General features: G+C 39.4%; 1 protein-coding gene across 2 annotated transcripts; it reads right to left on the reverse strand.

Moving 5' to 3' along the window:
- Positions 1 to 16: 16 nt before the first annotated feature.
- Positions 17 to 27370, reverse strand: LOC128224095 (zinc finger CCCH domain-containing protein 13-like). 2 transcript variants are annotated; one of them, XM_052933753.1, is made up of 18 exons: positions 27313 to 27370; positions 26196 to 26371; positions 24827 to 25898; positions 23924 to 24455; positions 20606 to 20765; positions 18146 to 18247; positions 17655 to 17815; positions 16008 to 16256; positions 14521 to 14595; positions 6043 to 6194; positions 5621 to 5711; positions 5166 to 5270; positions 4330 to 4431; positions 3412 to 3501; positions 2555 to 2777; positions 1869 to 1990; positions 1074 to 1439; positions 17 to 834 (listed from the first exon to the last, which is right to left on the reverse strand). In XM_052933753.1, the coding sequence occupies exons 2-18, from the start codon at positions 26362 to 26364 to the stop codon at positions 592 to 594; spliced, it is 4014 nt and encodes a 1337-aa protein (XP_052789713.1). In that variant the 5' UTR covers positions 26365 to 26371; positions 27313 to 27370; the 3' UTR covers positions 17 to 591. The 2 variants fall into 2 exon arrangements, with proteins under 2 accessions (XP_052789713.1, XP_052789714.1); XM_052933754.1 differs by lacking the exon at positions 4330 to 4431.
- Positions 27371 to 27457: the final 87 nt, after the last annotated feature.

Genomic DNA, 27457 nt, shown 5'->3' on the forward strand with positions numbered 1-27457 from the left:
CAACAAAACTATCAAGTGTGATTAAAAGTCATTTTATTTTTATGAAAATTGCATACAAATACCAATAAACTATAGTTCAACAACAATCTAGTAAGATTGAAAAATTCAACATCCTGTATTTTGAGCCTCATACTTAAGTTGCAACATGATTGTTCTGTTCACTGCAATGCTTAAATTGCTTTTATAACATTTAGCCTTACTTTCTTTGAAACATGACAGAAAACAAAATGATTTCTTCAATTACCTACAAAATGACATGAACAGAGTGATTGTGTATATACATCTCTACTTTTATTGGTACTTGAAGCTACCAGTTCAAGTTTAAGTATCAGTTCGACATTAATCATTTGTGAATATCTCTTTGTTACATTAAGGTTTATTGACAACTCACAAATAAACACTTCACTATCTTTATAACCTACTCTTATCAGTGTGATTTGTGGTTAACATGAGCCCTGAATATAGCCGACATGTTTTAAACTTGTCCTTTGAGCACAAAACAGGATTAAGAAGATCACATGTACATGTGTCATGTTAAAGTATCATATTTTTCACAATTTGTTTTTTGGCAATTTAAAACACAAATTTAATTCAGTTATTTTTGCGCCCCCTTCTAGCCCTTGGGCCCCTTCCAGAAGCCCCACCCCGTTTGGCCTTAGGGGTTGAAGACTTCTCACTGACATTCACAAACATTTCCTGGCTTTCTCCATCCTCCATTGTCTCCCCTGACTCCTCTTCATTTTTCTCCATATCCTCCCCTGCTGTTTCTTCATCTCCACCTTTGTCCATAGTTGTCTCCCCTGGATTGGACTCCTCATCAGGTTTGTTGTCCTCCTATTAAAAGGCAAAAACAAAATTTGCAATAAAGAAGCTATCAATACAATTATCAGTCAATGTCACTTAGTGTTTCATAAAATTATTGAAGAAATAACAAGAAAAAATAAGTTTTATTTAGAAAGATGCATGGTTGCTAAATTATATTTGCATCCCAATGGTATAGTTTTACATGGCCTATTTAATCCATTTGAGGAATCTTCACCCATGATCAAAATAAACAATACAATTGCAAATACCTTTTGTTCAGGAGTATCTGTGTTATCAGGATTGTCTGACTTTTCTCCTTCGGTGCCTGTACTACCGTCCTTGCTACCTTCCTCATTGGTTTCAATTCCTTCTGTAGGAGTTTTCTCCCCTTCTGCTGCCTCTTTGTCTTCCCCATTCAGTGCCTCTTTACTGTTTCCACTGGTCTCATTTTTTGTGTTGGATTCCCCGTCTTGTGCCTCTTCATTGGATTTCCCTGCCTGGTCCTCATTACTGGATTCAGCTCTTGATTCCCTTCGACTATTGGTTTCTGATTGGTTGGCTGAGTTATCAGAGGTGCTAGTTTTGGCTGGTGTTGCCTTCGCTTTTTTGGCATTCAGTTTCTTTGCAATGGCAGTCTGGAAACGTAAAATAATGTCACTGTCATTTTTCATTATTATGTCTTAAGTTTTATATAAATTTAAAACATTCACACCTTATATAATTTTGTTCACTGATTTATGTTGACAACAATTTTTACTTTTTACTTACTTTTATGAACAAACAAGGACTCAAAGATACTCATATGAACAGTTTGGTAAATCAAAGCCTTAACATAGCACAACTTATGCTTTTTAGCTGAATAGAGCATTTTAACAATAGAGCTCTTAATTAACTTTTTTTTATTATGTACCGGTATAATAATGATGTATATGTTGCACCATTTAAAATGTTCATCAAATGAACATTAACACCAATGAACACTAAACACTTTTCCTGTGCTATGGAGTACGGCAGTAAATTAGTGCTATGTTATCAAAGTTAGCATATTTGAGCCTCATTCTTACCTTGACCTTCTCATAATGTGGTTTGGACTGACAGTGTGTGACCTTTGCTGCCTGCTCATTGTTGTAGAACTTGCTACACACCTTGCAGAAGAACCCATACACAGGCACTATGAACGACTGACCTGAAATTGATTATCAATCCAGGTTATATCTTAAGATACGTATACAATGTACCTTACATTTATTGTCACATGTAAAGTCTGTTGAAAAAAGCTGAATTTATAAGTTCAATTGCCTTGGAAGTGTGATGTTTCAGTGTTATAAAAAATTTATCCAGGATTTTGTTTTGCATATAATCAGTGTAAATATAAATATTGAATGTTGAGGTAATGCGGTTCATCTATGTATGAAAACATTTATTCAATGCAGTTAGTGAAGTCAAAATACTTTAAAATATGATGTATACCATCATGAACCAACGGCATACACAGATTCAATCCTTATTCAAAATGAATCCAATTTAAAGGTTATGAGCTAATCTAAGAAACTGCAGAAGGATTGTAAATATTTGAATGTAAACATAAAGATTATTTTTCTGTCGAGCCAACATCCTTTCTATATCTACCATCTTACTGTTGTGTTCTTTTGGGAATGTCTATAGTCCCGGCTATGTGTGCATTGAAACTTTAGTCATTGCTGGTTCACCTCTACAAACCAAAGGAAAACAGATTCAACAGTATATTTACCATAGCAGACGGTGGCCTCATAATCCCCCGGCATCTCAAGCTCTTCCTCCGTCTTCTGTGGTGTGGATGACACAGATGGAGCAGATGGAGTGGAAGGAACGGATGGAGCAGAAGGAACAGATGAAGTGGATGAAGTTGTAGGAGTCGATGGAGCAGATGGGGATTTTACAGCCTCATTCATGGAATCCTTGTTGGCTGACTTGGTCTTCTTACCATCCCCAGCCTGTGTCAATTGGGACTTGGGAGTAAATTTACTAGCAGAAAAAGTTACTATGCATGAAAAGAAATTTGTCTAGGAATGTTTGTTGATTACATATGTTAACCTTCATTGTTTCAACCTACATCACAACTCTCATAAAGAGAATGATAATCCTCTCCTCACTATTTCATTTGCGGACATATTTCCAATAAAAGGTGCTGAAAGTGATTTTTTAGCTCATTTTAAGTAGTATATGTACTTTGGTACAAAGGTAGCTAATGTTGTTCAGAGAAATATATGACATGTGTATTGGTAAAATGTCATTGCTTCAAATTAAGGGCGATTTGTTTAAAATTTAAATTATATATAACTATATATAATTACATATATTATTCATATAATTTGACTTGAAACAGTTGCAAAAGTCAAAAGATACCGGTAATGTAAGAATTGAAGAATGACAGAGGAAAGACTGAAACTATTGAATGTATTAAAATTATTTCTGTTGAATAATTCTTCATTCCCCTTAACTAAATTTGCGTATCAATTCCCTTTCTGTGTTATTGTTTAATGCTAACCAAAGGTTATGAAAACTACAAATGGCAGTTCTTTTGTTTCCATAAAACAATTCCTAGTCCAAAATGTATTAAAAACTCACAGCATCATCATCAAAGCCGACGGTATCCAAGGTAACAAGATCTGCTAACTCATCCTTCTCTTGGTCCTCTGACTTCAGAGCTCGCTTGTTCTGTTGTCATGGAAACAAAATAAATTTATTTACGTAGAGGTTAATGGTTGGTTTCAAGTGATATTAATAGGAATCAATAAAGAAATCCATAATGTATGCACAAGTTCTAAAGTGTAGTAATATTGTGTGACTTAGAGACATATATATGGGGAATTAATTTAGAAAAAATAGTGATGTTCCACTGAAAAACAACAACATTGGTCCTCTATAAATATAGCTGCATGAGTTAAACTTTCTTATAGTCCTAAGACTTTAGAATGAAAACCTTTGCAAAAAGTTCCGAAGTAATCAATATCCTCCAATAATTTTAATTGATATAAATTTTGAAAAACAGACATGCAATTTGTTCAAATGACAATCATTTCATTGTCACCATTTATTTATAGAGCACCTACTGAAGACTGCTAGTGGCAAGCATTTAAACCCATACCCTCTCAATGTGACACATAATTTAAGTTGTGTATTGATATACATTGAAGCCACATGTTCATTGGGACATTACTTTTATTATACACAATTGGGGGTGTTAAGCTACACTGCAGTGGATACTGATTGCAGATTGCCCAGTCGCGGGCATTCAACTTATCGGTAATGGAAAACAACTCAGCATTGACATTTCGAACGCTCGGCTATAATGACACTGGATGGAACCAGCGTTAATTTTTATGATGTTATTTAAAACATGAACTTAGTATGGAAGTGATGGGTGAAATCAAACGAGTTCCAAGTATTTTATTTTTACTTTCTCCCATGATCAATGTTAAGTTTTTGTTTTGTTTTATCCCTACTTTGTCATCCCAACTAAGCATTTCAGTTGTTACTAAGTACCTCTCTATGTCTGTTTGTTTTACAGTGCTGTACAAACTTGCGTGGGGATTTGAACTTCTGGTTACACAGCCTGCACTCTGGCCAATCAGATCGCCTGACTTTCTGCCAAAATACAACACCCACTGTTAGACAGAGAGATAGAGATTCATAATTTTTGATAGTATGTCTTTATTCCTTCTCTAGTAACAATACTGAGGAATCTCATATTCTGTGATTTCTGTCTAACATAAATGTTGTATCTTGAAGAGCCATAGCAAGCCAAATGACCAGTTGCCAGAGTACAATCAAACAAACAGTTAACAAACATAGGATTATATTTTAAACTACTGTATTTCTTCACCATGATCTTGACCTTTGACCCCAAAAATTAATAAGGGTTATCTATTGATCATAATAACAACAACAGTTTAATGACTCTATACCAAATAATTGATCAGAAACTCTCATATCTTTCAAATAACGGTCAGCACCAATGATACCCAAGTCAATAGTGGTCATCTTATGACCATTACCAACTTACATACCAAGATTGAAGGTTCTACGCTGAATAGTTCAAAATCTATTAAACGAAAACCTTGCGATGGGAAAGCTGCCACCCAACAATGTACATTGTCTCTATCAACACATGTAACAAGTTTCATTTGGATACCTTTAATTCATGAGTTATGAATGAGTTATGGTCAAGGTTAAAGTTTTTTTGCACACCATTGACCAAAATGTATTTCATCTAATATTGATAGACAAATAAATACAGTCATTTGTTAAATCATTTAAATACCAATTCATAGGTGATCTGTTCTAAAAGAAACAGAAGGAGTATGGAAGGAAGAAGTTACCTTTCTATGCCAGGCACTCTCTAGATGTTTACGGAGATCAGGAAAGCCGCTGAACGAGGTCACCTTGCAGATTTTACAGCCAGCCTTTGCACGGTCGTCTCGGGCCTAAAAATTGACAAGGTGACTTTAAATTCATGAAAAAGGGAATAAACATTTATAAATCAATTTCATTGGATTTTTTTTAATGATGAAATTCCCCATGGATTAAACATCATTACTTTCATCTAAACATATCAAAAAATGGTTTAAAATAATGTAAGATTTCACAAATTTAAACATCACTTTTAGAGTTAGTCATCTAAGTCAGACATCAAAGAAGCCACAGATTAGTGAAAAGGACAGAACATGTACCGGTAAATAGATTTTTACAATCACAGAGTCTAAGATGTTGCTGCCAAAACAACACTTAAACCATAAAGAACCATAATCCTTTTCATCATACACAACAATTATACCTTGTGTTCGGGAGTCATCTTGTGTTCCTTGAAAGCCCCAATGTATTTCTTGTCACAAGTCCTACAATGGTTGTCCTTCACCTTAGATGGCCTGGAGAACAAGTACATGATATTTATAAACTTCAGCTTGATTCAGAAGACATCTTAAAAGCTCACATGACTATCATGTTAATCCTTCACCGTAGCCTGGAGAACAAGTGGGTGGTATTTATATACAGTAATTTAGCTTGTTTAGGAAGACAACTAAAATCTCACATCATGTTTAAGTCAACCAAGGGGCTGTATATCATATAATAATTATCTATATCCTTCGGCATGGTTCAGTGATTAAACTCAGCATATTGGTCAACTATTTTTATTTTCCAGCCAAAACACCCGATTTAATTCTGTACATCAAGTGCACTAATTCCAAGTGTACTCACTCTTTCCTAGTGGTTTTGCTGCCCTCTATCTGTCGAAGGTGCTCCTCTGCCAGGGAACGAGATTTGGCAAGGTCCAGGGTGGACGCCTGCGCCATGGTAACCACGCTCATATTCGTTCGATGTTTCTGGCCACTCATGTGTCGGGAAAAACTCTAGAAATACGCAAAAAGTACAGCTGAATAAAATTCATGCTTTTAGAACAGAGTTATATATACATATCAAATTCTACATATCAGATCCTGTCGCAAAGCATATCTTTTGATGTTGGAAAACTCCTGTTATTTGTTTACAGGAATGTTTAATACAAAACACTTGTTTGACAGAGAAGTTCTATATAAATTAGCAAAAGATGTGATAAATATGAATACCAGTTTTAGGAAAAAACACTATAATAGTATTTCATACGTACAAAAACTTCACTCAGTAAATCTAATAGTTATAGAGATAAAAGAGATCCTGTGAATAAAGGTAACTCTTACGCCATAATTTAGCTGTTTAGCTGTTTACATAATCACTCAAGTGAACAGCAACAAAATAAAACTAGTCCCTACCTCCTCATCCTAGCAGTCAATACTGCACGCAAACTACAACTAGTCCCTACCTCCTCATCCTAGCAGTCTATACTGCACGCAAACTACAACTAGTCCCTACCTCCTCATCCTAGCAGTCAATACTGCACGCAAACTACAACTAGTCCCTACCTCCTCATCCTAGCAGTCAATACTGCACACAAACTACAACTAGTCCCTACCTCCTCATCCTAGCAGTCAATACTGCACACAAACTACAACTAGTCCCTACCTCCTCATCCTAGCAGTCAATACTGCACACAAACTACAACTAGTCCCTACCTCCTCATCCTAGCAGTCAATACTGCACACAAACTACAACTAGTCCCTACCTCCTCATCCTAGCAGTCAATACTGCACACCAACTACAACTAGTCCCTACCTCCTCATCCTAGCAGTCAATACTGCACACAAACTACAACTAGTCCCTACCTCCTCATCCTAGCAGTCAATACTGCACACAAACTACAACTAGTCCCTACCTCCTCATCCCAGCAGTCTATACTGCACACCAACTACAACTAGTCCCTACCTCCTCATCCTAGCAGTCAATACTGCACACAAACTACAACTAGTCCCTACCTCCTCATCCTAGCAGTCTATACTGCACACAAACTACAACTAGTCCCTACCTCCTCATCCTAGCAGTCAATACTGCACACAAACTACAACTAGTCCCTACCTCCTCATCCTAGCAGTCAATACTGCACACAAACTACAACTAGTCCCTACCTCCTCATCCTAGCAGTCAATACTGCACACAAACTACAACTAGTCCCTACCTCCTCATCCTAGCAGTCTATACTGCACACAAACTACAACTAGCCCCTACCTCCTCATCCCAGCAGTCAATACTGCACACAAACTACAACTAGCCCCTACCTCCTCATCCCAGCAGTCAATACTGCACACCAACTACAACTAGCCCCTACCTCCTCATCCTAGCAGTCTATACTGCACGCAAACTACAACTAGTCCCTACCTCTTCATCCTAGCAGTCAATACTGCACACAAACTACAACTAGTCCCTACCTCCTCATCCTAGCAGTCAATACTGCACACCAACTACAACTAGTCCCTACCTCCTCATCCTAGCAGTCAATACTGCACACCAACTACAACTAGCCCCTACCTCCTCATCCTAGCAGTCAATACTGCACACAAACTACAACTAGCCCCTACCTCCTCATCCTAGCAGTCAATACTGCACACAAACTACAACTAGTCCCTACCTCCTCATCCTAGCAGTCAATACTGCACACAAACTACAACTAGTCCCTACCTCCTCATCCTAGCAGTCAATACTGCACACAAACTACAACTAGTCCCTACCTCTTCATCCTAGCAGTCAATACTGCACACAAACTACAACTAGTCCCTACCTCCTCATCCTAACAGTCTATACTGCACACAAACTACAACTAGTCCCTACCTCTTCATCCTAGCAGTCTATACTGCACACAAACTACAACTAGCCCCTACCTCTTCATCCTAGCAGTCAATACTGCACACAAACTACAACTAGTCCCTACCTCCTCATCCTAACAGTCAATACTGCACACAAACTACAACTAGTCCCTACCTCCTCATCCTAACAGTCAATACTGCACACAAACTACAACTAGTCCCTACCTCCTCATCCTAACAGTCAATACTGCACACAAACTACAACTAGTCCCTACCTCCTCATCCTAACAGTCAATACTGCACACAAACTACAACTAGTCCCTACCTCCTCATCCTAGCAGTCTATACTGCACACAAACTACAACTAGTCCCTACCTCTTCATCCTAGCAGTCTATACTGCACACAAACTACAACTAGCCCCTACCTCTTCATCCTAGCAGTCAATACTGCACACAAACTACAACTAGTCCCTACCTCTTCATCCTAGCAGTCAATACTGCACGCAAACTACAACTAGTCCCTACCTCCTCATCCTAGCAGTCTATACTGCACGCAAACTACAACTAGTCCCTACCTCCTCATCCTAGCAGTCTATACTGCACGCAAACTACAACTAGTCCCTACCTCCTCATCCTAGCAGTCTATACTGCACGCAAACTACAACTAGTCCCTACCTCTTCATCCTAGCAGTCAATACTGCACACAAACTACAACTAGCCCCTACCTCCTCATCCTAGCAGTCAATACTGCACACAAACTACAACTAGCCCCTACCTCCTCATCCTAGCAGTCAATACTGCACACAAACTACAACTAGTCCCTACCTCCTCATCCTAGCAGTCAATACTGCACACCAACTACAACTAGTCCCTACCTCCTCATCCTAGCAGTCTATACTGCACGCAAACTACAACTAGTCCCTACCTCCTCATCCTAGCAGTCTATACTGCACACCAACTACAACTAGTCCCTACCTCCTCATCCTAGCAGTCAATACTGCACGCAAACTACAACTAGTCCCTACCTCCTCATCCTAGCAGTCAATACTGCACACAAACTACAACTAGTCCCTACCTCCTCATCCTAGCAGTCTATACTGCACACCAACTACAACTAGTCCCTACCTCCTCATCCTAGCAGTCAATACTGCACACAAACTACAACTAGTCCCTACCTCCTCATCCTAACAGTCAATACTGCACACAAACTACAACTAGTCCCTACCTCCTCATCCTAGCAGTCAATACTGCACGCAAACTACAACTAGTCCCTACCTCTTCATCCTAGCAGTCAATACTGCACGCAAACTACAACTAGTCCCTACCTCTTCATCCTAGCAGTCAATACTGCACACAAACTACAGCTAGTCCCTACCTCCTCATCCTAGCAGTCAATACTGCATGCAAACTACAACTAGTCCCTACCTCCTCATCCTAGCAGTCAATACTGCATGCAAACTACAACTAGTCCCTACCTCCTCATCCTAGCAGTCAATACTGCATGCAAACTACAACTAGTCCCTACCTCCTCATCCTAGCAGTCAATACTGCACACAAACTACAACTAGTCCCTACCTCTTCATCCTAGCAGTCAATACTGCACACAAACTAAAACTAGGCCCTACCTCCATATCCTAGCAGTCAATACGGCACACAAACTACAACTAGTCCCTACCTCTTCATCCTAGCAGTCAATACTGCACACAAACTACAACTAGTCCCTACCTCCTCATCCTAGCAGTCAATACTGCACGCAAACTACAACTAGTCCCTACCTCCTCATCCCAGCAGTCAATACTGCACGCAAACTACAACTAGTCCCTACCTCTTCATCCTAGCAGTCAATACTGCACACAAACTACAGCTAGTCCCTACCTCCTCATCCTAGCAGTCAATACTGCATGCAAACTACAACTAGTCCCTACCTCCTCATCCTAGCAGTCAATACTGCATGCAAACTACAACTAGTCCCTACCTCCTCATCCTAGCAGTCAATACTGCATGCAAACTACAACTAGTCCCTACCTCCTCATCCTAGCAGTCAATACTGCACACAAACTACAGCTAGTCCCTACCTCTTCATCCTAGCAGTCAATACTGCACACAAACTAAAACTAGGCCCTACCTCCATATCCTAGCAGTCAATACGGCACACAAACTACAACTAGCCCCTACCACCTCATCCTAGCAGTCTATACTGCACACAAACTACAACTAGTCCCTACCTCCTCATCCTAGCAGTCCATACTGCACACCAACTACAACTAGTCCCTACCTCCTCATCCTAGCAGTCAATACTGCACGGAAACTACAACTAGCCCCTACCTCCTCATCCTAACAGTCTATACTGCACACCAACTACAACTAGTCCCTACCTCCTCATCCTAGCAGTCTATACTGCACACCAACTACAACTAGTCCCTACCTCCTCATCCTAACAGTCAATACTGCACGCAAACTACAACTAGTCCCTACCTCCTCATCCCAGCAGTCAATACTGCACACCAACTACAACTAGTCCCTACCTCCTCATCCTAACAGTCTATACTGCACACCAACTACAAAAAATCCCTACCTCCTCATCCTAACAGTCTATACTGCACACCAACTACAACTACTCCCTACCTCCTCATCCTAACAGTCTATACTACACACCAACTACAACTAGTCCTTACCTCCTCATCCTAACAGTCTATACTGCACACCAACTACAACTAGTCCCTACCTCCTCATCCTAACAGTCAATACTGCACACCAACTACAACTAGTCCCTACCTCCTCATCCTAACAGTCAATACTGCACGCAAACTACAACTAGTCCTTACCTCCTCATCCTAACAGTCTATACTGCACACCAACTACAACTACTCCCTACCTCCTCATCCTAACAGTCTATACTACACACCAACTACAACTAGTCCTTACCTCCTCATCCTAACAGTCTATACTACACACCAACTACAACTAGTCCTTACCTCCTCATCCTAGCAGTCAATACTGCACACAAACTACAACTAGTCCCTACCTCCTCATCCTAACAGTCAATACTGCACGCAAACTACAACTAGTCCTTACCTCCTCATCCTAACAGTCTATACTGCACACCAACTACAACTACTCCCTACCTCTTCATCCTAGCAGTCTATACTACACACCAACTACAACTAGTCCTTACCTCCTCATCCTAACAGTCTATACTGCACACCAACTACATCTAGGGCCTACCTCCTCATCCTAACAGTCTATACTGCACACAAACTACAACTAGTCCTTACCTCCATATCAAAGCAGTCTATACTGCACACCAACTACAACTAGTCCCTACCTCCTCATCCTAACAGTCAATACTGCACACCAACTACCAACTAGTCCCTACCTCCTCATCCTAACAGTCAATACTGCACACCAACTACATCTAGGGCCTACCTCCTCATCCTAGCAGTCAATACTGCACACCAACTACAACTAGTCCCTACCTCCTCATCCTAACAGTCTATACTGCACACCAACTACAACTAGTCCCTACTTCCTCATCGTAGCAGTCAATACTGCACACCAACTACATCTAGGGCCTACCTCCTCATCCTAACAGTCTATACTGCACACAAACTACAACTAGTCCTTACCTCCATATCAAAGCAGTCTATACTGCACACCAACTACAACTAGTCCCTACCTCCTCATCCTAACAGTCAATACTGCACACCAACTACCAACTAGTCCCTACCTCCTCATCCTAACAGTCAATACTACACACCAACTACAACTAGTCCTTACCTCCTCATCCTAACAGTCAATACTGCACGCAAACTACAACTAGTCCCTACCTCCTCATCCCAGCAGTCAATACTGCACACCAACTACAACTAGTCCCTACCTCCTCATCCTAACAGTCTATACTGCACACCAACTACAAAAAGTCCCTACCTCCTCATCCTAACAGTCTATACTGCACACCAACTACAACTACTCCCTACCTCCTCATCCTAACAGTCTATACTGCACACCAACTACAACTAGTCCTTACCTCCATATCAAAGCAGTCTATACTGCACACCAACTACAACTAGTCCCTACCTCCTCATCCTAACAGTCAATACTGCACACCAACTACATCTAGGGCCTACCTCCTCATCCTAACAGTCTATACTGCACACAAACTACAACTAGTCCTTACCTCCATATCAAAGCAGTCTATACTGCACACCAACTACAACTAGTCCCTACCTCCTCATCCTAACAGTCAATACTGCACACCAACTACCAACTAGTCCCTACCTCCTCATCCTAACAGTCAATACTGCACACCAACTACATCTAGGGCCTACCTCCTCATCCTAGCAGTCAATACTGCACACCAACTACAACTAGTCCCTACTTCCTCATCCTAGCAGTCAATACTGCACACCAACTACATCTAGGGCCTACCTCCTCATCCTAACAGTCTATACTGCACACAAACTACAACTAGTCCTTACCTCCATATCAAAGCAGTCTATACTGCACACCAACTACAACTAGTCCCTACCTCCTCATCCTAACAGTCAATACTGCACACCAACTACCAACTAGTCCCTACCTCCTCATCCTAACAGTCAATACTGCACACCAACTACATCTAGGGCCTACCTCCTCATCCTAGCAGTCAATACTGCACACCAACTACAACTAGTCCCTACCTCCTCATCCTAACAGTCTATACTGCACACCAACTACAACTAGTCCCTACTTCCTCATCCTAACAGTCTATACTGCACACCAACTATAACTAGTTCCTACCTCCTCATCCTAGCTGTAGACTGATATGTGTTGTGTTTTGTTTATGCCTTGTATCGACATTTATCTAATATATTTTATTAATAAATTGGAAATAAAGTAATTTTATCTATACAAATGTTTTTGTATTCAACCTTCTTCAATAATATTGATACAGATGTTACTGATTGTGGTGTGAGGTGGTGGTTAAGATACATACTCCATCTCTGAATATAGCTAAAGTGGCAGAAATGTCAAACCTGGATTAAGTGGCCACCTGTCTTAAGCAGCCACTTTGATCATTTCCCACGGGTGGCCACTTAATACAGGTTTGACTGTAGTCCCTACCTTCTCATCCTAGCAGTCAATACTGCACACAAACTACAACTAGTTCTTACCTCCTCGTCCTAGCAGTCAATACTGCACACCAACTACAGCTAGGCCCTACCTCCTCATCCTAGCAGTCAATACTGCACACAAACCACAGCTAGGCCCTACCTCCTCATCCTAGCAGTCAATACTGCACACAAACTACATCTAGCCCCTACCTCCTCATCCTAGCAGTCAATACTGCACACAAACTACAACTAGTTCTTACCTCCATATCAAAGCAGTCAATACTGCACACCAACTACAACTAGCCCCTACCTCCTCATCCTAGCAGTCAATACTGCACACCAACTACAACTAGTCCCTACCTCCATATCAAAGCAGTCAATAGTGCACACAAACTACAACTAGCCCTACCTCCTCATCCTAGCAGTCAATACTGCACACAAACTACAGCTAGGCCCTACCTCCTCATCCTAGCAGTCAATACTGCACACAAACTACAACTAGTCCCTACCTCCATATCAAAGCAGTCAATACTGCACACCAACTACAACTAGCCCCTACCTCCTCATCCTAGCAGTCAATACGGCACACAAACTACAACTAGTTCTTACCTCCATATCAAAGCAGTCAATACTGCACACCAACTACAACTAGTCCCTACCTCCTCATCCTAGCAGTCAATACTGCACACAAACTACAACTAGTCCCTACCTCCTCATCCTAGCAGTCAATACTGCACACCAACTACAACTAGTCCCTACCTCCTCATCCTAGCAGTCAATACTGCACACAAACTACAACTAGTCCCTACCTCCTCATCCTAGCAGTCAATACTGCACACAAACTACAACTAGTCCCTACCTCCTCATCCTAGCAGTCAATACTGCACACAAACTACAACTAGCCCCTACCTCCTCATCCTAGCAGTCAATACTGCACACAAACTACAACTAGTCCCTACCTCCTCATCCTAGCAGTCAATACTGCACACAAACTACAACTAGTCCCTACCTCCTCATCCTAACAGTCAATACTGCACACCAACTACAACTAGCCCCTACCTCCTCATCCTAGCAGTCAATACTGCACACAAACTACAACTAGCCCCTACCTCCTCATCCTAGCAGTCAATACTGCACACCAACTACAACTAGCCCCTACCTCCTCATCCTAGCAGTCAATACTGCACACCAACTACAACTAGCCCCTACCTCCTCATCCTAGCAGTCAATACTGCACACAAACTACAACTAGTCCCTACCTCCTCATCCTAGCAGTCAATACTGCACACAAACTACAACTAGCCCCTACCTCCTCATCCTAACAGTCAATACTGCACACCAACTACAACTAGCCCCTACCTCCTCATCCTAGCAGTCAATACTGCACACAAACTACAACTAGTTCTTACCTCCATATCAAAGCAGTCAATAGTGCACACCTGGCACGTATACATCCGCTTCTTCTTAGACTTGCTGTCCGAGTCCTGAAATAAAGATGTGTTCCAAATCTTACTGTAGACAGTATGCTTGAGCAGATAATTCACAGTGGAAAATATGAAAGAACAAGAGCTGTCACAGAGACAGCGTACTTGACTATTCCATAGTTATCTTACTTGGTTATTTAAGTAGATTGGATGGTTGAGTACCATTTTATACAGTCTCAATGCAATTCATCCAGTATTTGCTGAGATATTAACCTATGTGTGCTAACATGCAAGACCTTAACCAGAATTTCTAAGTCACATAATAAAGGGGCAAACATTATATAATATGAAAGATAGAGTTATCTTACTTGATTAAATAAGAAGGTTAAATGGTTGGGAGCCTGTGTGTAAAGTTTCAATGCAATACATGATGTATTTGCTGAAGCATTGACTTAAAAGTGGTAACATGCAAAACCTTTACCAGAATTTCTATGTTGAATAAAAAAGGGGCCATTAAAATCAATGCAAACTAGAGTTATCTTACTTGGTTATTTAAGTAGGTTGGATGGTTGAGTACCATTGTATCAAGTCCCAATACAATACCTCAAGCAGTTGCTGAGATATTAACCTACGTGTGCTTGCACGCAAAACCTTAACCAGAATTTCTAAGTCAAATAATAAAGGCCTATTTTTTGCATAAAATGCAAACCAGAGTTATCTAACTTGGTTAATTGAGTAGGTTGGCTGGTTGAGTACCATTGTATCAAGTCTCAATGCAATACCTCAAGTAGTTGCTGAGATATTAACCTGTGTGCTTGCACGTAAAACCTTAACCAGAATTTCTAAGTCAAATAAGAAAGGCCTATTATTGGCATTAAATGCAAAGTAGAGTTTGGTTAATTAAGTAGGTTGGATGGTTGAGTACCATTGTATAAAGTCTCAATGCAATACCTCAAGTAGTTGCTGAGATATTAACCTATGTGTGCTAGCACGCAAAACCTTAACCAAGGGGTGACGCCGACGCTGATGCCGACGCTTGGGAGAGTAGTATAGCTCTCCTTATTCTTCGAATAGTCGAGCTAAAAATCAGGAAAAAAATCACAATTCTGTGTGAAGAAAACACATGGGAAATCAAAAATTGAAACACATTTTTCAAGTCACATTATCATAGATACAAATTTGCGATGAAACTTTATTACTATCCACCTAATCAACAACAACCACACTATATACATGCATTATACTTGCATGTATTGCCTATCACACTATATACATGCATTATACTTGCATGTATTGCCTAACAGTTGTACAATCAAACATATACCAGTCCTGTTCCTTTTATACAGATGCTACTTTTGGTGAACTTACAATCATGAATGATTCAAATGTAACAAGCAAATTAGATAAACCCAAATTTTAAGGTCCATGATTTTGTAGTATATGTACATCTATAACTTAACAGACATTCCTACCTTGTCAGAATCGTTGACAGAACGCCCCTTCTTGTTGACCGTCACAGTGAGGCTGATATCCTGTTTATCTTCCTTGCCTGTGTCTGACTTGTCTCCCTTCTTCTCATCCTTATCAGAGTTGTCTCCCTTGTCATCTTTAACACCTTCCTTGGCAGGGTTCTCTTTATTCTCAGCCGGTGTTTTAGCAGCAACAGCTTCAGCTTTAATACCCGAATCTTTTTCCTTAACTGTTGAAGGTTCTTGCTTAACCTGTTCAAAAGCATATCATAAAATTATGATGCTTTGCACATTAAATCATGGTATTACTGGTGGAATCATAAAATAAACAATCTCACCTTCCCCCATTTTGTAAAATTATAATGATATGAATGATTTACTACAATCATTAAAGGGGCACAGTAAAAATTGATGCCGATTTCTTTTTTTAATACATTTTTTTGAAACTTATTTGCTTTTAATGATCGATAATATAAAATGTATTAATTTTTGGCATCAACCTATATTCAATTATTGCTCCCCTTAAATTCTTTTTTGGTAATGCTTTTACATTTTATAACTGTCATAACATATTCTGAGAGTTATAATATCAAATATTTACAAAATTGTATCAGTTCAAATTAAAAGGAAGTCCACTTGCTACAACCAATCATTTCCGGGGAGACAATAAGGGAACAGTGAGTCACAGAGTTAAGGTTCTTGAAAACATTCATCAGTCAAACATGTTATTCTGTTTAATCATTATTTAATTTCCATTGATGTTTTTTAAGCATATTTTTTCTAATGAAGGGAAAAAATTAGGGAACAACGGGTCATTGCATTCTGGTCCTACACATTGCAGTAATTATAATGATGCAACAGATTCATACAATACATTTGAAAACAAGTTTTGTAAAAAATAAATTGATTTACAAACTTTTCAAGTTTAAACAAAGGGCCATAAATCTGATAATATTTAAGTTTGAGAAATAGAACTTGTCTAAAACGAGAGTATTGTTACTGTGAGCAGACTTATTACGCTTTAATGATATCCTCAACTTTTTGAAGTGTAAGGAAAACCAAAAACAAGGCAGCCAAAAAAATTGTGGGGCCCTTCTTAACGTTTCTTTCGAAATCAACTGAAGTTAATTGGCAATTTGATCAACAGGAGTTCATTTCATTATTCACTGTCCCAGTGCAATTAATAAGATCTAAATGTGAAATGCCAATCATGAACATGTAAAAGATTAGAAGCACTGCCTGTTGATGCAAATGCTCAGCCAGTATAAATAGAAGAACATTATTCAACAAATATTGAAGCAGGATATATTGCACTAGCTAGCGGTATGAATTTGCAAACCAGAGAGAAACATTATTAGCTCTGATTTTATTTCAATCTGTTTCAATATATCATGCATATATAATATTTTAATAGTATGATGTAAAATGTTGCATTGTCTGATAGATGAGTTGAGTTGAGTAAAATATGTTGAAACTAAATGTGCATGTTGTCAAGTGCAGAACATGTGTACACTATGTTTCATATAAACATTTCAAAAGATTGTTGACCACTAAACATTTTGCCAACAAAAAAGCTGAACAAAATCACTGACTAAAACTTGATAAGAAAACGACAAGTAAAACTAAAACAGGTAAAGGGACTTCACCAACCTCAGCATCCCCGGTCTGCATGGGGATGACCCCTTCAGTGGGGTTGGCGGGGTCATACTCCTCAGTTATCTCCATGGTAACCCTCATCTTGTTGTCAACAGTAGAACCAGTTTTACCTGAACCAGCTGACTTCCTATCTTCTTTCTTGTCGGAGGGTTTACCTGTATCAAAGGTTATTTTCTACAGTTGAGTAAATATTTGAAAAAAAGCATGCAATTAAATCACATTTCATGGACTACTTCGTAAATAATGCAGTTCATATAGATGTAAAGTGTCTGCTCATAAATAAAGACTCTTAGAGGTATACCATCTCCTTAAATTTATTTAATATTTTTTTTATTTATAACCTCCCTGTAACCAAAAAACCTAGAAGCAATTTCCTAGCTACATGTGACAGAGATTTACATCAGTCAGTGCTACTTTATAAAATATCTCAAAGGTAAAATCACTCCTTGATTCTTGATTAAACTGCTCCCAGATTTTAAACATACCAGTATTCTTATCACTCTTTTTCTTATCATCAGCTGATTTTTTATCATTCCTTCCACGATCCCTGTTGCTACCCTGGTGACTACCTCTCCTGCTGTCACGCCCTGCAACATTAAGGGAAACATGCTGGCGTACATGGTATACACAGGTTTAGATAAATGTACATTGCAAAAAAAAAATCATTCTTTAAAACATTGTCAATTCAACATGCTACTAAAATCTGATCCCATACAAACTTTAATTTTATTACATATCATGCCAGATCTGTACCTGAAACATGTATTATGTATAACTCTGCGCCACGGGGCTGTTAATCGAGTATATGAGAAGCCATTTTGTACCTGTAGTAACAGTGTAGCGCTACTGTTGGAATCTGCTCCTAAGATTTTCGAAGGCCCCCAGATTAATAATAAAGTATTCTTCAATAAAGTGTATCATAACTCTAAGAAGTTTTTTTGTTATATAGAACAGTTTCAGTTGATGTATGTATGGATTGTTTACAAACCCTTTCAGACATACTTGTAGATACTGCAACTCTCCTGAAGGTGTCTGAAAACTGCTTTTGATGTTTTGAAAACCATTTTCATGTCATAAAGCAGGTGATTTACCATAGCTAAAGATGGAATTTCGTAGTTTACCCTCAAGTGTCGGTGACACATGTACAGGGTTAACTGACAGTGAAAGTAAGTTGGATAGGGTGGAATTTACCTTCATAAAGGATGAGTCTACTATGCCAATACAATGGCAACATAACAACAAAGGGATATAACTCCTATCTGCTACTCGTTCAAAGTGTGTCAGAACAATTAGACAACAGAAAATGCAAAAATATGATGCACATATGACACAAGTTCAGGCTCAACTCCAACCTTGAAGCTGACCATGCAGAACTGAATTTTTGAAAATGAACTTGAAAACTGAACAGTGTGGTAGGGAAAATACAAATGTTCATGAATAAATGATTTCTGTCAGAATCTGTTTGTATCAATGAGCAGATACACCAATGTAGCCACTGCCAGTACCCAAAAAGGGCCAAGATTGACAAGAAACTTTGGCCACCATCTCATGAACTTTCAGATGATTGCCCTTGATAAAATTTTACATATTTTGTAACAGGTTTATTGACTCCAAATTAATATGCATTTGTCTGTCCAGAGTTATCACGCTACCATTTAATCTCTCCAATGGTTTAACAGTTGTAAATTTATACATGAATGATGAGGTTTGTTTGGCGTTGTGTCAATCTTCCATGTATTCAATAACCACCATAGATTTCACTTAATTTCAAGTGTTTTGATTGGACTGTTAAAATAACTGGCCAATGGACTTAATTGAATAACTGTTGCATGTCTAAGTACAAGTATAAGAATGATACTGAATACGTCCCGTACCCCTGGACCCCAATCAGAGATCAAGATAGGTTTAAGGAAGTGGTAGTGATTTCATGAAGAATGAGAAGATGTTAAATCAGTATTTATATTTGGACGTTGCAATGTAGTGTTTCAAAATGCCATCAAAATCCCTGCTGAATTACCCTCAATTTCCAGGCATGAAAATCACAAACCCAAAACACAACAAATATGAGCACGATATTTTTTTAAATGAAGGGAGAAACTTCTGAAACCAACTCAACAACAAGTTTACACTTATGCCCATTCAATAACCATTGTTAATCCTCCATGGAAGATGTACTTCTGTCCATGTACTTTCCAAGAATGTAAGAAAATTAACACATGTAACTTCATTATGTTTACTCTATACTTTTCACCAACTCTTCTGCTAAGTGTTTTAAACATGATATATGACACAATAGTTACAAATTTGGCAGGACAACTTCACAGTACCTCTATACAAAACATAAACTGGGGGAGATCAAAACCATTTATTTCAACCAAATTTCAAGTTACAGGTTGCTTCTCAAGAGAAGAATAACATTTTTGAAAACCAAACCGAGGATACAATTTTTGAAATATATATCAGTAAATGCAATCTTTAAGTTTATTCCAAGTAACCAGACTCAGAGATTTGATTTGCCAAAAAACATGGTTAAATACATGTTCTTAGAAAACCAACTGAAGATCGTATCCAAGAAAATAACTAGTACTTGGCCATCCGAGAGATATCCAAGCAACCAAGGGAAGCATCCAAGAATGAGGTATAATATCAATGAACCATGCTTTTGGTAAATATAACTACATCAATGTCACAGTTTCAATGTAGACTTGAGGCGCAACTTAAGGGCCAAGGCCAATATTTTGTTCTTTATCCAGTTCATTTAAAAATTGACCATTCTGCAAATAACAGGCTCAGTTGACAAACCTCTGTCAGTGAGCAGAGTTAAGAGCAGAGAACATTGGAAACAGTTAACCGAGGGAATTTGCAGGCTCAAGTCCTTGCCAAAGACTGCTGACTAGCAATGTCAACTGTGGAGGGATAAGCTGAAAAGGTTTGAAGAAAAATACCTGAGTCCTTGCGATCTCTGGGCTTATTTGTAGCAGAAACAGGCGAGTGTCTGGGTCGACTCCTTCTGTCTCGGGACCTATCAGGCGATCTCCTGCGAATGTCATTGCTACGATCTTTATCTCTGCTACTGGTTTGGCGATCCCTAGAGCGTACATCATGCTGAAAATTGCCAGACACGAGCGTGCTGCTGTTACATAAGTGTTAAGTTTTACATGTAGGGAACTTGCAGCTCTGCCAAATAGTCTGTCCATCAGGAAACTACCAACCATCATTGCTGAATACTCTCAATACCAGTTGGTCAATTATTTGATGGTAACATGATTATCCTGCAGCAAGAGAATGTTAAAATTAAAGTTTTGAGATTCCTGAAGCTAGATTTGTTCTTCCTTATAGAAAGTGTAAGCAATGATTGTAAAATCAAACTGGGCTGTACCGGGGTATATCCTTTTTTTAAGTGTCTCACAATTGGTTGATATAAATCAAAGCCAGACAAATACATTGTACAAGCCTTAAACACATTTTCCAAATTTTTTGGTATTTGTTCACAGTAAATTTCTTTTTTATAAATCAACTCAAATTTCACCAGACTAAGCTGATGGGTTAGACTGGTTTCTTGGTTTCTGTATACAGTGCATCACGTGACAACGAAGGCAGGATGACATTTCTCATCAGCAGAGAAATATTGGAAAAGAGAGCAAACACTCTTTTCAAGGCATTGATAAATAACAAGGAATGTTTAAAAAACACAATGGAATTGTGGAACTAAAAAGTAGAAAAATGGATAATAAAGGCAAGTATATTCATACAAAGAAACATTGTTTAAATGGTGCTGCACATTTGCAAACCATTAAACATGTTATGTTAATTGAGTTTATTAAACTTGAAAGGCAGATGTTTCTTAATATGACATATTTTGCTCTCATGCAGATCTATAAGGGCTGCTCCCTCCTGACTAAAGGGCAAGGATCCACCATTTCTTCCAGCTGCAGCCTGTACAAAATCTTTGCCCACAATGTGTCTGCAGAGGCGGGAGGAACATCACCAATTAACAGTTCTCTTTCAGCTTTCAGTCAGTCCTCAAGTTTTCACCAGTCCCCACTTTATTGACTTTTTGTCATCTGTATCAGCTGAACAAAGATAACACCACAATTTGACTGTTTAACGTCTGGTCCGGCAATTTCATTAGGTGCTGTATATTCTGTTCAGCCAAACTGACAAAACATGACAAAAAATGGCATCAGGTGTGTATAGGTATTGCATCTAACATTTCGTTATGTCAGGAAACTCATGTCTTTATATCCTAATTAAGTGTGACAATGCCGTTGGGAAATCATGTGCTCATTTCTGTGATAGTTATAAATGACAACAACATTGGATCTTAGCACATACCGGAGCTTAGCATATAATAAAGCACATTTTGGTAACTGTCTGTGTACAATACAAAACATACCATAGGAGGCCTCTAGACATGCAATGCCAATAAAAGAATGTTGTTCATAACAGCTTTGATGTAATCAGATCAGAACATCGAGACGAGTTCCTGTTGTATTTCCATTTCCTAATCCAAAGATGCAGTATTTCATCTTGGGGCTTATGTCCAAAAGTAAAATTGTCCTTTCATCGATAAAGAATGGAATAAACTGTGTTGAATTTAAAAATATATTCCAACATCACTGTACAAACCTGTAAGACAACCTCTCCAATAGTTTTCTGACATCTCATAATGTCTAGAGTATCTGAATTGGGTGAATATTAGGCCACTTGCAGTTGGATTCTATCAAAGGCTTAGAACAATGTTTGGACCCTTCAATGTGATGTTGAATACAGATTTCCATTGCTCAAACTATACTGGAAATGTTCCACGGGATGCTGAATACAGATTATCATGGATCAAAAATACTCGGACCACTCGTGGGAAGTTGAATACAGATCTCCATGGCTCAAAGGTACTCAGACCACTCGTGGGATGTTGAATACAGATCTCCATGGCTCAAAGGTACTTGGAATGTTCCACGGGAAGTTGAATACAGATCTCCATGGCTCAAAGGTACTTGGAATGTTCCACGGGAAGTTGAATACAGATCTCCATGGCTCAAAGGTACTTGGAATGTTCCACGGGAAGTTGAATACAAATCTCCATGGCTCAAAGGTACTTGGAATGTTCCTGGGGAAGTTGAATACAAATCTCCATGGCTCAAAGGTACTTGGAATGTTCCTGGGGAAGTTGAATACAGATCTCCATGGCTCAAAGGTACTTGGAATGTTCCACGGGAAGTTGAATACAGATCTCCATGGTTCAAAGGTACTTGGAACGTTCCATGGGATGTTGAATACAGATCTCCATGGCTCAAAGGTACTTGGAATGTTCCACGGGAAGTTGAATACAAATCTCCATGGCTCAAAGGTACTTGGAATGTTCCTGGGGAAGTTGAATACAAATCTCCATGGCTCAAAGGTACTCAGACCACTCGTGGGATGTTGAATTCAGATCTCCATGGTTCAAAGGTACTTGGAACGTTCCATGGGATGTTGAATACAGATCTCCATGGCTCAAAGGTACTTGGAATGTTCCACGGGAAGTTGAATACAAACCTCCATGGCTCAAAGGTACTCAAACCACGCGTGGGATGTTGAATTAAGACCTCCATGGCTCAAAGGTACTTGGAACGTTCCATGGGATGTTAAATACAGATCTCCATGGCTCAAAGGTACTTGGAACGTTCCATGGGATGTTAAATACAGATCTCCATGGCTCAAAGGTACTTGGAATGTTCCATGGGATGTTAAATACAGATCTCCATGGCTCAAAGGTACTTGGAATGTTCCACTGGATGTTGAATACAGATCTCTAGGACTCAAAGGTACTGCCGTTTGAAGAACCGCTCAAAACAGAATTACATCAACATAAATAGCCCATGGAATATTTCAATCTTCTTTGTAAGACTAATCTTGCTTTGAATTAGATGCTTAAATTTCAGTTATGGAGGTTTATTTATTTTTAATAAAATTGGTTGAATGTTATAGGGCTTTTCATTACCTTTAATTGGTGAAATTCAATCAAAAGGTCCATTTACTTTCTTGGACACTCACATTTGTGTTTATAAGAAGTCTTAACAGCTTCCAGTATGTGTAACTGGACCTTTGAAGTAAAGATCAATTACATTTAAGCCTTTAAAAAAGGATGAAATGGGTTTAAAATGGGTAAACAAGCATTTTTACATATTTTTATGAACATTCTTTTAAGCCTGGGAAAGAGAGTGAAGAAGTGACAGAGTGAAAAACTTCAATTTTGAGCCCCAAACCACACCATTACTTACCTTTACCTTGGGTCTCTTATTATCAACAGCCATTGCAGGCATCCCCGGCCTCTTGCCCAACTGGGATTGTACACCACGAGAGGTAGACATATCTAACAGACTGGGAATGTTCCCACTTCCGGAGCCTGGCATTCCCAGCAATGACTGCGCCTGTTGCTGCTGCTGGAACAGCTGCTGTTGCTGTAGCAACTGTGCCTGCTGTTGTTGCACAATCAGTGCCTGCTGCTGTTGCATCATCATTATCCTCTCTTGTTGCTCTATGTCAACCATTCTTGCCTTTTCTTCCTCCAAAAGCTGCATTTGTATGCTGGCCTTGCTCAGTAGATCTATCTGTTCATTCTGCTTGCTACCCCTCCCCCTTTCCTGACCACGCCCAATCTCCTGTCCAACACCCCTGTCCCGCCCCCGCCCCCTGTCCATCAGTCTGCTAGCCCGCTCCATCTGCTCTGTGATGTTTGAACCCTCTTCCTCATTTGGTTGCCATCGACTGTTTCTCGATCCACCCCTCCTCTCTCTCTCATTCGACCTAGGCCTGCAATAATTATCCAGACAAACATGAAACATTTCATTATCAAAAATTAATGACAGTCAACAATAACAAGATTTTTTTCTAAACAAATTTGCCAAACAGCCACTATAGATTGCAACTTATTACCAAATTGCAACTTAATATCAATATGTGTGCAATGCCTCCCTTATTCATTTTGGACTTGTGTCGTAAAAATCTAATGTAGAAAAATCCCATCATCCCATAAACAGTTTTTATAATAATCCAATGAAATAGCCAATCCAAAGCTTTCTAGCTTAGTCTGCTATGCAACTGAGGGCTATTCTGGAACCAGGCCATTAAAAGTATGAACCATGAAAATGAAAACACACCCATGTCCATCATAAATAACTTACCCTCTATCACCACTGCCTGGTTGTAGTATTTCTGGCTTTACAGGTGGCTGCATTGGCAGATGTTCCAGTAAGCCCCGCCCGCCTCTTCTGGGCTCAGGACTCTGCAGTAACCCATCCCTGTGACCATGAACATCTGGGGTGTCCAGAAGGCCACGGCCTTGATTCCTGTGGTCATGTGCTTCCATCATACCTGCTCCACTAGGATGTTGCTGTTGTGGGTGACCAAAGGTGCCTGGGGCTTCAAGTTTCATTCTATGCTGAATTGGAGTTTTCTGCGTCTGTGATCTCATGTGCGGTGGCGCACCAAGCAAGCTTTTTGGCTGATGTTGTTGCTGCTGCTGCTGATGGCCACCATATTGTTGCTGCAGCTGTTTGCCACCTAACTGATTTTGTGGACCAGATCTACTATTTCCGAACTGTTGGTCTTGCCGATTGTATGGCACGTAGTCTGCTGATTCTTCAACAGTTTCAGGCCTCATCCTTCCCTGGTTCCTCTGAGAGGGGCCAGGTCTTGGCCCAGGGGCTACATACTGTTCCTCAGCATAGGGAGTATGTGCAGCATAATCTTCAACAGTTGGTTCTTGGACCTGCTCAGCAGCGTATTCCATCAATCCTGCTCTCATGTCCTCCTCATAGTAACCAGTCTCTGGCTCAGCATACAGCTCTGGGTAAGTTTCTTCTGGCTCAGCATAAGCCGGTGCTTCATACTGTTGCTCAGCATAGGCCTGTTCAGCATAAGGGTCCTGATCATAAGGGGTTTCACCATACTGCTCTTCAGGCATATCTGCCTCATAATAGTTTGAATCTGCAGGCAATCCAGCACTGGCATGATGTTGATGCTGCTGCTGTTGCTGGTAGTGTCCTGCCTGGTTATAACCCATCTGTGCTGTAGGCTTGTTATGGGACTGGGAACTCAAGGCTTGGTGGATGCTCTGTGGCTCATAAGGTCGGCTATGTGGAATATTCCCCGCCAAACTGGAGGCTGGTGTCTCAAGAAGACTTTGTGATGACTGGCTGATTGACACCCGCCGTTGATTTTCAGCTGGAGCTCTACCTAGTAGACCCTCATTACCTAAAGACAAAAAAGAGTATTCGTCTAAAATAACATATGTTACTTAAAACTAAATAGTTTACATATTAATATACTTCAAATTTAACATATAATATATTTAAGTATTTACTTGATATGATATTAAAACACTTTTATTTCAATATTTGCCCAAGCCAATAAAAACATCATGTATCAGTCAGCATCACTTCTGTGAAAGCTCTAGCATATAAACCTAGAATCATTTCCACAATAAATGCAACTCTTTTCTTTATTTCTTTTCAGAACCAAAATAAACAAGCTATACAATATAATACTGACCTCCTGGTCTCCTGCCAATGGCTTGGTTTGCCTGACCAAAGTGTGGACCACGTGGCCCTGTCTGTCCCCTCCCTTGGGGGTGTGGCTGACCATAGCCTTGTGTGGGCCCTAGCTGTGGACGCTGCCCTAACAGCCCTTGAGCATTGTTCATTGGTCGATTATGAATCATATGTGTGCTGAAGGAAAAATTGTTTAAAAAGCAAATAGTTTAGAAACCAGAAAGGTTGAATGTATATATTTATTTAAACTGATAAATGCAGCAAAATAAGGACAAAGCCTAAGTATTGTCTGCGAGCTGGAGTTTGCAAGTTTATGTCTAGGGTCTTATCTAGGCCATTTTAGCACCCAAGTACTAAAGCATCTGATTTTAAATATCTGTATCATTAGGGCGCTTGAAAACCGTGTTGCACTAAGATCAAAACCCTGGGTGCTTGTATATGTGAATGTGAAAATTTTCTAATGGAGCGAAATGTCTGCTAGGATCAGATTCCAGGGCGCTTGCATTTTCTTGACCAATTCGCCCGTGCCAAACATGGGTTTAAGTAATTTTCAATGACAGGGTGTTGTTTTAGAAGCTTACTGGTATGAGATTTATCACTCTCTTTAGGACTTATGCCAATCAGTAATTGATTTAACTAATTAAGATGTTTTAGATGCAGGGTAATTATTTTAGATGAAACATTATTTTAATCAGCTGTTTTTGGCCGTTTGCACTTCGGGGAATCTGAATTAGAATTTGATTTGTAATCACCTTTACCTTCACTAGTTCATCTGTGTTTGCAACATAAATTTAGTCAAACAAAACTAATGAGGGCATGACAACAGAAGCAAGATATATATGAAATGGTTACTGTCTACTCTTTGGTATGAATAATTCCCAATACGCAAAGAGGTCAGCATCTGACAGCTGAATTCATATATATGACTATGAGTACTGTATCCGAAAGAAATTGGGGGTCGAAACAAAAATACAGAATCCAAGTTCATGTTCATTTTTCGTCTACTAATGCTTTCAGAAAAACAAACTTTGGCGTCGGCATACATAAACATCAGTTATTTTTGTTTAAACTGAACATTGATTGTGAATAAAAAGTGAGGAACAAAATGCAAAACTTACTTTTACGCTCGTGGTATATCTTAATTTTGATTAACCGGTCTTAGAACGAAAATATTTTTACCGGTTACAACCAACTATTAAACTGGTTCCACAGTATCTTCATACTATTTCATCATATACTGCATCCACGCACGTTGTATCGGTT

This window comes from Mya arenaria, chromosome 17 (genome assembly GCF_026914265.1).
Source record: "Mya arenaria isolate MELC-2E11 chromosome 17, ASM2691426v1".
Lineage (NCBI taxonomy): Eukaryota > Metazoa > Mollusca > Bivalvia > Myida > Myidae > Mya > Mya arenaria.